Here is a 10,831-nt window from a genome sequence, read left to right on the forward strand (position 1 = left end):
GACTAAGGATTTTTAATATTTTTCAAATGTCATTGTAATAATATAGTAGGAGCGTGTGTTACATTTTCAAGCTTTTTTACTCTACAAATAAAGTTTTATTGACATTCGTAGAAAAAATGATGAATAAAATTGGAAACAGAAACTGTTCCTAAACAGTCCAAAACGAATCAAAATATTTTAAAAATGTTATTGTATAAGATTCTTAACGTCTTTCATAGGCACAGATTTCTATATTTTATAGTAATGGTAGTAGTGTAGTATTCACACAGACCTCTCGCGACAAGGTAATTTCCGAGATTGTGGCAAGACGCGTGTAGTATTCATAGACATTTAAAAGTTAAAACAAAAGAATGTTGAAGTCAACCGCCATATGCCAACAGGGCAATGTTTACAAAATCGCATAATTGATATTATTGATATATATTGATTTATTATCAGATATCAGTGTCTTATCTATTGAGTTATTATGTAAATATTGCCCTGTTGGCATATGGCGGCCCGACTTAAACATTCTTACGGCAATGCAAGGTTTTTAGATTATATTTAGATTTAATAAGTATTATTACTTATATTTACAAATAAAATTTTAAAATTATTATTTATAAATGTACAATAAAAACAGTGCATTAATATAAAATGATTTATTTGGTATAATATCATGATAGAATCAGCATTATATGTTGTTACGTATCGTTTTTGACTTTCTGAGTACCTATATGGCTATATGCAGTCTTATGAAAGTAAAAAATGTAGATAGTACAGTATATACAGTAGACAGTAGGTTAGTAGTTACTAGGTAGTATAGCCAGCACAGTTCACAACAAATCCCGAAAGGCCTGGGTGTTGTCAACAATTTAACTAAAAAAATAATATCTAGAATGGATATGGAAAAAAAATATAATATTGTCATCCAATCGTATATCAAACAACGAATACTTATTCGTATGAAATACTACAATAAACAACACACACCAAAGTCTAAATTCCGCTTATAAAAACTACAAAAATTAAGAAGGCTAATGACATAATCTATTTCATTGTAATCATGTTAAGCTGTTGTTATTATAAAATTATATCTATGTGTTAATATTGGTATTGAATTGTGTATTTTATTTTAATTACCATTATAATCAAAAACATTTTTCCCCATTTTTTTTAAAAAGTTTATTATAGGTATTGACCAATAATATTGAATTTAATAATACAATATTATTTATATTATTTAATATGAAATTATTGTTTTTGAATAAAATATAAAATATACAAACATTTTTTTTTTATTTTCATAAATATAATAGATTATAAATGTATATGTTTGGTCAACTGAACTACTTGGAACAATAAAAATTAAAAAAAAATATAATTAATAAAAATGGCTATAAATTCTGACATAAAAATAATACATTTTGTGAAAAACATTTGATTACCTACTGATTCTTTTGTTGTTTCTAAACACATATTTTTTAGCCTTTGTTCATATTTATTTTTTATTTATTAAAGCTGTAACAGTTTAGATATTTAACAATTTAATAATTATTTTTGAATTTGATTCAAGTACCTAGGTCAGTTAATCAAAAATAATAATTTTTCACCTTTTCTGTTACAATTCCAATGCGACAGCGACACGGCTATCCGCCGGTAATCGACAATCGTATACTACAATGACGTCACTAGATCAGCTGCGGCGTGCGGGGTTTTGGTTTTGTTTACATGATTTATGAGGCAACCTCTATAACAGGGGTGGCCAAATCACGGCTCGCGAGCCGCATGCGGCTCTCGTCACAGTCGTATGCGGCTCGCGGTCTTATTTACAAAAACCAAAATATTTTAATTTTTTTTGTATACATTTATTGTATTTATTTAAGGCTTAAAACATAGAATATAGATTAAATCAAACAAAAAAAAAATTAATTAATATGAATAATAAATTAAAAAATTAAACATTAAGCTAATTTTGTTTGCGTGGTATTTTTTTCGTGTCTACTTTTTTAGTAAGCTTCTTAAGATCTGGTTGAATTGATGTAAGAGCAGTTCTTAGTAATTCTGTAAGATGATCATCTGTCAAATTTGAACGATATTTTGACTTAATTATTTTCATTGTTGAATAAAGTGATTCACATGACAATACGTCGTTCCAAAAATTGATATCAATTTTACCGCACAGTTTTTAATATATAAAATAAATTGAGGTGTTTACAATAGGACTATTCATGATATAAACACAAGTCCAGATTTGGTCCAAGCTCGCGCAATACGTCACTTGCTTACCCGTGTTATCATATTGTCATTAAATTATTATTACTATACACTATGCTACGTCACGTGCTTACCGAAGGATCTGACCGTCAAAAAGTTACGATCATACCTTGTTTTTATATCATGGGACTATTCAACACAGACTACAGACTATATTAAAAACGATATAATTTCATATTTCGTAATTTTATATGTTTATCGGCTGTTTGCTATCTTTATTACTTTTGTGGTATAAAAGTACAGATTAGATAATTTGGCTCTTGATATAATTTTATTAATACACATGTGGCTCGCGTACATAGTCATGTTGGCCACCCCTGCTCTATAATCTAAAAACCTTGTATGCAGCCTGCTGTCTGTGGTGAAATTTTATCAAGTTATCAAACAAGTGATGACACCTTATCAATACACCTTGATTCTTTATTATCTATCTTCTTCAATGTCAAATCTTTTACGAAATCAATATTTGGTTAGCACTTAACACAACTTTTAATTTCTTTTATAGGTACGCTACGTATAGTTGGATCATTCCGTCAATAAATTTCTGTTGAAACACTGACGTTGAATTTTTTCCGGAATGGCAACTTCGTTGTTCCGTTCCGCCCTTAAAGGCGGATTACATAAAAATTATCTTAGAAAAACATTATGTGCTTCATTCAATCTAGAAAAGATATTATGTATCCACACATCATCGCTTTTGAATGGTAATAAAACTTTTAGTTAACCTTTTAGTCAACCTATTGGTCAATCTATGAATCTTCTATAGGTTATCTAAAATGTTTGTACAACTTACCGATCATTGTATTATTTACTTAGTAAAAGGCCAAGAAATTAACATGCCGTCTTTGTCCCCAACAATGACTGAAGGAAACATAGTCAAATGGTTAAAGAAAGAAGGAGACAAAATATCTGCAGGTGATGTACTATGTGAAATTCAAACTGATAAGGCTGTTATGTCTTTTGAAACGGAAGAAGAAGGAGTATTAGCTAAAATATTGGCAAGTTATTATTGAAATATTATCAAAAAAGTAATGTAGCATTTATAAGTATAGTTATTTTATTTTAGGTTCCAGATGATGCTAAAGAAATTAAAGTGGGTTCTTTAATTGCACTCATGGTAGCCGAAGGAGAAGATTGGAAAAGTGTTGAAACACCCGATGCCAAAGATGTTGCATCCATTGCTACAAATTCTCAGGAAGATGAACCCCAAGAATCAGAACAAACCACTGGAGGAAATAGTACTTGTTATATATACACTTAAAATAAATCTAAATACTTTAATTTTTGTTTTTTATTTTAGCTCCGGGAATTGAATTGAACATGCCATCACTATCACCAACTATGTCCGAAGGCACAATCATTAAATGGCATAAGAAACCAGGAGATAAAGTTTCAGCTGGAGATGTCCTTTGTGACATTCAAACAGACAAAGCAGTTATGTCATTTGAAACTGAAGAAGAAGGAACATTAGCAAAAATTTTGGTATACTTCAATATAAAGATAATTTATTGAAAATCAGTTGTTAGTTGTGAATCATTTTTCAGTTGGGTGACGACAGTAAAGACGTGAAAGTTGGTGATCTGATTGCACTAATGGTTGCTGAAGGGGAGGATTGGAATGATGTCCAAGTGCCTGGAAAGAAAAAAACTAAGTCATCAGTTGCAAAAGAAGACGTTCAGAAACCTAAGGTTGAAATTTATACATCATCGGAACCTACCACTAGACATTCATAGTAAATATTGAATACTATTACTAATTCAATATGAACTTGGTATCAACTTTAAATTGTATTGTAGCGATGGTTATAGTCCAGCTGTGAGGTCACTTCTAGAATTATATGCTATTGATGCTTCTAAAATTGTAGGAACTGGAAAACAAGGAAAAATCTTAAAAGGCGATGTTTTAAAGCATGTCACTGAAAACCATTTGTCTATCAAGCCTCCTAGAACAGGTTAGTTTGTTTAATTAACCTAAAATATACTATGTCTATCAAATATTAAATTTGTTATTAGTACCTTTACCGGGAGAAACATCCTCACCTAAAACTGTCACACCGACAACTGTATCAAGACCTACCAAAGGACCTGGTTATGTTGACATTCCATTAACTGGCATGAGATTAACAATTGCTAAACGATTAACTGAATCTAAAGTAAACAAATATGGTTTAACAATGTGTATTGAATTGTGTAATTCAATGTTTGATATTTTTAGACAATGATTCCTCATGCTTATGCTACAGCCGAGAGCAATATTGATTCATTATTAGTACTCCGCAAGCAATTAAAATCAGCTGGAATTAGTGTTTCTGTAAATGATTTTATCATTAAAGCAGTTGCTGTTGCTCTTAAACAGTGTCCTCTAGTCAATTGTCACTTTATTAAAGATCAAGTAATTTATTAAAATTATAATTCAGCAAAAAATATGTTTCATTTACAATTGTTATTTTACGATTATTTCCAGGTAGTTTTACAAGAAACATCAGATATTTCTATAGCAGTTGCTACTGAAGCAGGTCTGATCACTCCTATTGTGACTAATGCTGATAACAAAGCATTAGATGAAATTTCAGCTGAAATTAAAGAATTGGCGGGACGTGCACGTATTGGTAAATTGCAACTTCATGAATTCCAAGGAGGCAGCTTTACGTATGTTAATGATAAAAAAAATACTTAAGGGGACATTACAGTAACATTTTTTGTTTCCGTCTTACAAATGCGTAACATACCAAATGTTATGCTCAGCAACACGTTTATCTCCGTTAGTTTAAAAATTAGAACAAATTGACCACTTAAAAAATTTAACGGTAAAATTATTATATAGACCAGGGTGGTCCAACCCGCGGCCCGCAAAGCTTTTTTTTTTGGCCCCTCCGATAATTTAAAATTTAGATTTTAAATCACAATAATATTATAAAAAATCGTAATAAGAATGTATACAATTTATACGATCTTATTACGAATTTATACAAATTATTTACGAATTGTTATACGGCAGGAGTGCCCGTGTTATTACCGTACATACGTTTTAATTTTACCATGTCTGAAAGAAAAAAACGTAAATTTGACGATGAAAAAAGAGTGTTTAATTCAAAATGGGAACTAATGTATTTATGTATTGAGCATAACAATAAACCTATGTGCCTAATTTGTTTACAAGTTATTAGCGTTCTAAAAGAATATAATATAAGTAGACATTACACGAGCATGCACAAATCATATGATAAATATACTGAAGATACTCGGCTTGCATTATTAAGACCTTTCTTCGAAATTAACAAAACAAAAAAATGTATTTTTAAAAAAACAAATTAACGATCGTGACAATTTAATAGCTTCTTATGAAGTGTGTTTAGAATTGGTCAAACAAAAAAAAGGGTTTAGAGACGGCAAATTAATTAAACGCTGTGCAATAAAAATGGCAAATGCTTTTGGAAACAAAGAAATGGCAAATAAATTTGAAACAGTATCACTTTCTCATCAAACTGTTAGCAGAAAAGTTAATGAAATGAGTGATCATGTATCTGGAATACTTCGTAATATAATACAGAATTGTAAGTACTATTCTTTAGCATTAGATGAAAGTAATGATATTTCCGATAACAGTCAATTAATCATTTTTATTCGAACAATTGATAAAGATTTTAATATACATGAAGAACTACATCAAATAAAACCATTAATTACTGGAACTAGGGGTGTAGATATATTTGAAGCATTGAAAAAAATTATTTCAGATTTTGGTTCATTTGACAATTGCACTGGTATTATCACTGATGGTGCTCAAGCTATGGTTGGGATACATACTGGTTTAGTAGGAAATTTAAGGCAAATAGGGCTAAAATGTTTATTTATTCATTGTATTATTCACCAAGAAGCACTTTGTGGCAAGTTTGTTAAAATTAATGAAACTATGAAAAAAGTGATAAGCATTAATTTTATTCGTGGTGGTAACAAAGCTCAAAGACACGGAGCATTTATTAAATTTTTAGAAGAAATGGAGAGTGAGTATGGTGATATCCCGTTACACTGTGAAGTAAGAGGGCTGAGTGCAGGGAATTGTTTGAAATCTTTTTTCCCATTGAGAAGTGAAGTTTTTGAATTTCTTAAATCTAAAAATATTGGACAACAGTTTTACGAAGACTTACAAAGTATTTCATTCATGAAGTCTCTTGCTTTTCTCACTGATTTGACATCTCATTTAAATATTTTAAATTTAAAACTGCAAGGTAGGGGACAAAATATATGTCAGCTTTTTAGTAATATTGAAGGTTTTCGGAAAAAATTAGAAATATTTAAAAATGCATTAGAAAATAATGATACTACATATTTTCCATCATGTCAAGAAATTAAAAAAATTGAAAATCAATCGGTATGCTTTATTGAATTTAAAGATATAATTACAGAACTAATAACAGAATTTAATTCACGATTTAAAGATTTTTATATATTGAAACCGAAATTTGAATTATTTAACAACCCAATGACAGTTGATATCTCAGTACAACCTCCCGATTTTCAAATGGAGTTATGTGATTTACCACAGACTGTTTTCTTCAATCAAAAGTAAATCTGCCTCCTGAAGAGTTTTGGAAACTGTGTTCACAAAAAAAATTCCCAACATTACGGAATTTTTCTCTTGAAATTTTGTCATTATTTGGCAGTACATATATTTGTGAATCGGCATTTTCTACAATGAATTTAATAAAGTCAAAATCAAGAAACCGTATTCACGATTTGTCTTTAGAATCGTGCATCAGATTAGCCACCACAGGGTGTTCAATTGAAATTGATAAATTGGCTACTGAAAAACAATGCCAATCATCACATTAATAGTTTTTTTTTTCTGTAATGTATTGTAATTTTTTAATAATAATTAATTATTTGTGTATTATATAAAATAAAATATAAATAGGTAATAATATATTTTTTTTCATCTGGCGGCCCCCGGTGTTTTATGAAAGTGTAAATTGGCCCGCCAACTACAAAAGGTTGGACCACCCTGATATAGACAATGACATAGGATTTTTATTATATTTTTATTTTAAAACGGTTTATGAGTATTTTATTATAATCTTACCTTTAAAATGTTTAAATTATCGGAGATAAATGTGTTCTGCTGAGCGTATAAATTGCTATGTTGTGCACTTGTAAGACAGAGACAACAAATTTTACTATAACGTCCCCTTAATAGTTATTACACTATATTAATAATTATTTTATTTACTATTTTTTCAATAGAATATCCAATCTTGGAATGTTTGATATAACTGAATTTAGTGCTATTATAAATCCTCCACAATGTGGTATATTGGCTATTGGAAGTGGACGACCTGTCATTGGTAATTAATTATTTAATGATTCATAAATAATGTTATGTTAATTATTAAATTATATTGCAGCATTAAATGGTAAACCACAGACAATTATGACGGCCACATTATCTTACGACTCACGTGCTATAAGTGAATCTGCTGCATCAAATTTCTTAGAAACTCTACAAGGTTTATTGGAAACGCCAGCGTCGCTTCTTTTGACATCACCAGCAAACAAAAAACGTGCTTCAAATTAAATGTATCAACATTTCCCAATTAAGTGTTCTTGTTAAGTTTTTTTTTTAGCTTAGGCTCAAATATTTGTTATATTATAATAAGATCTATATAATATGAATAAAACAAAATATAGCTTTAATTTTTTCAAGTATAAAAATTATTTGCATTAATATATTCTTTTGTTGTATACACATTCAAGAATGCTAGTTACAATATTCATACAATAATTATAATTAAACATAAATGGTTGTACTTAGATATTTTAAGCTGGTGCAGGAGGTGGTGGTGGTGGAATACTTGGTTTCCAGTTCATTGGCATCATATTATTTGGTTGCATTGGTGGAGGTGGTGGCATTGGTGGTCCACCACCCATAGACATAGGAGGTGGTGGCGGTGGCATCATGTGGCCTTGCATATGTGACGGTAAACCAGGATGTGAAGGTGGTAGTGGTGGTGGCATTTGTCCTTGTTGTGTTGGAGGTGGAGGAGGTGGTGGCACAAACCCACCATGGAATCCTGGTGGTGCAAAATTGTTGAAACTCGGCGGTGGTGGCGGTGGTGGTTGGTATGAAGGAGGTTGAGGGGGTGTCTGTTGATTTTGCCAAGGCATGATTCGAGGTGGAGGTGCCATTTGATGTTGAGCCATCATGGACATGGGTACTTGCATAGGAGGTTGCATAATAGGTGGAGGAGGTACTGGCATTTGATGCATCATTGGCATTTGAGTTGGTGGTGCATCAGCAAACAGTTGATGGGGACGATCAGCTTGGCTAAGTGGATTTTGAGCGGCCAATAGTCTCTCAGCGGCTGATCCATGCCGTTCCCCTTTAACATCTTTTTTAAAAGCATATGAAATAGATACAGCTCTGTTGCATAAATGTTGACCATTCATAGCTTCTATTGCAGCGTCAGATGCTTCAAAACTAGCATAATTTATGAATGCAAATCCTTTCGAGTTGCCTGTATCAGGATCTCTCATTATCTGAATTAAAAACAAATTAAATATTAAGTAAGTATTAATTTATAATATAATGTTATTTTTTATAATTCATATTCATCAATATCCCCATTAATTTAATAATACCGTCTTTTTCATAGAGAAGATAACAATACTATCCAAACTGTTTAAATTTAATTTTGTTAAGTGCATTAAAAAAATTATTTTACAATAAAAATATTTTTATTAGGTACTATTCATTAATACATTATAAAATGTAGTATTTTAGATTCTGAGTGGAATGATGAATGTATTGATTTTAAAATTATGTGTGTTTTTTATTTTATTTTTTTTTGAGTCCGTAGACAGTAATAAGTAGTCGAAATAAAAAAAAAAATGTTTATAAGAAAGTCAAATTAAATTTTTATGAGCGTTTGAAATTCAAATTTTTACAACATTGGATATTCACTCAATTTCTCATGTAGTGATTTTCTTATTTTGTTGTAATTCAAAAACGAAAAACTGTAGATACATGAAAATTTCACTGAATGTTTATATTAGCATTTGATATATAAGATAAAATTTTGAAAATAATTTGACTCTTTTTGAGCTATTATTACGGACATTGTAAGTTTTCAATTTTTTTAGTTATTTTTTCTATAAATATCAATAAAGTTTTATCTGTTGGGCCAAAAAGTGTAAAAAATTAATACAAGGCTCCTGATACATTGTTACAATAGCAGTTGAAAAATATTAAATATACATAGGCACAAATTTTTTTTATAAGCATTTGAAGTTAAAATGTTGACAAAATTTATCAAATTTAAAATTGAATAATTATTTTTTAGTTAAAAATTTATAAAATGTTCAACTTTTATATCTAAGGTTTGAAAATTTAAAACAATATTCCACGTAAATATTTAATTCTGTTGCCAAAAATTCTAAGAAATACATAAGCACAGTTTATTTTTATAGTGATTTTAAGTTCAAATTTGGATGAAATTACATATTAAAAACCTGGAATAACTATTTTAGTTATTTTGTTGTGATTGTAATGATTGTATAATATTATTTGTGGGTAGGTACTTGAAACTTCTAAAGTATACTATTATATATCTATGATAGTACCACGGTTTGTTGTTGATATGTAACGCGTTACCTGATGGATATTGTGATATGATTAATTTGGAATTTATCATTAATACATTTTATAGGTCAATTTATTTTTAATACTATAGATAAGTATACCTATAATAGGTATGTCTAATACCTAGACTGACAAACCATCTCCGCTCAGAATCGTTTTTCTTATACAGTGATATTACATCATTGAATTCAAATTTAATACTATCCATTATACAGTGACCCACATGTAACTACTGTACAGCAGAGTGACATCCACTTATCCACCTTTTTTTTTATTACCTAGCATTTAAAGTTTAAAAATTGATAAAATATGTAAGAATCACGAAAATTAGTTAAGAATTCGTAAACAATTTTCTTTTTAAATCTAAGATTTAAAAATGTAATAAAAGATTCCTCATACTATTGTCTATCTTCATCAAAAAAAAAAAATGTCTACAAAAAAGTCAAATTACATTTTTATGAGCGTTTGAAATTCATATTTTTACAACATTTGATATTCGCTCGATTTCTCATGTGACGATTTTCTTATTTAATTGTAATTAAAAAACAAATGACTGTAGATATTTGAAAATTTCACTGAATGTTAATATTTTCATTTTTTATACACCATGACATTTTGAAAATATTTTGACTTTTTTTGAGCTGTTTCCGGACATTCTCAGTTTTCAATTTGTTTAGTTTTTTTTTCTATAAATATCAATAAAATTTTGTTTTTTGAGTAAAAAAGCGAGAAAATTTAATGCAAGGCTCCTGATATATTGTTATAATAGCAGTTGAAAAATATTAAAAATATATAGGCACAATTTTTTTTTATAAGCATTTAAAGATCGAATTTTGACAAAATTTATCAAATTTAAGATTCAATAATTATTTTGTAGTTAAAAATTTATAAATTAGTTTGAAGATGGTACTTTAATGTTTAAAGAAGTCATTTTTGATTT

At 29.3% G+C, this 10,831-nt stretch overlaps 2 protein-coding genes across 2 annotated transcripts in view; one reads left to right on the forward strand and one right to left on the reverse strand.

The window, feature by feature from the left end:
* The first annotated feature begins 2,699 nt into the window (after window positions 1-2,699).
* On the forward strand, window positions 2,700-7,964 carry LOC100167278 (pyruvate dehydrogenase protein X component, mitochondrial). The gene is made up of 11 exons (XM_001945611.5): window positions 2,700-2,960; window positions 3,073-3,254; window positions 3,323-3,494; window positions 3,557-3,738; window positions 3,801-3,988; window positions 4,053-4,207; window positions 4,269-4,408; window positions 4,471-4,647; window positions 4,720-4,904; window positions 7,497-7,597; window positions 7,658-7,964. Exons 1-11 carry the CDS (start codon window positions 2,834-2,836, stop codon window positions 7,825-7,827), a joined length of 1,779 nt encoding a protein of 592 aa, XP_001945646.2. The 5' UTR covers window positions 2,700-2,833; the 3' UTR covers window positions 7,828-7,964.
* The window catches only part of LOC100158775 (spliceosome associated protein-like), a 6,516-nt gene continuing 3,606 nt past the window's right edge, over window positions 7,922-10,831 (reverse strand). The window contains 1 exon segment of the mRNA NM_001161901.2: window positions 7,922-8,789. Coding sequence (NP_001155373.1) covers window positions 8,070-8,789 — 720 coding nt within the window. The 3' untranslated portion in view covers window positions 7,922-8,069.

This window comes from Acyrthosiphon pisum, chromosome A1, assembly GCF_005508785.2.
Source record: "Acyrthosiphon pisum isolate AL4f chromosome A1, pea_aphid_22Mar2018_4r6ur, whole genome shotgun sequence".
In the NCBI taxonomy this organism is placed as follows: domain Eukaryota; kingdom Metazoa; phylum Arthropoda; class Insecta; order Hemiptera; family Aphididae; genus Acyrthosiphon; species Acyrthosiphon pisum.

Coding starts and splice junctions, on each gene's coding strand:
- LOC100167278 (XM_001945611.5), top strand. CDS start 2,834: ATGGCAACTTCGTTGTTCCGTTCCGCCCTTAAAGGCGGATTACATAAA. Junction 4,208..4,268: donor TATCAAGCCTCCTAGAACAG/GTTAGTTTGTTT, acceptor ATTTGTTATTAG/TACCTTTACCGGGAGAAACA. Junction 7,598..7,657: donor AAGTGGACGACCTGTCATTG/GTAATTAATTAT, acceptor ATTATATTGCAG/CATTAAATGGTAAACCACAG.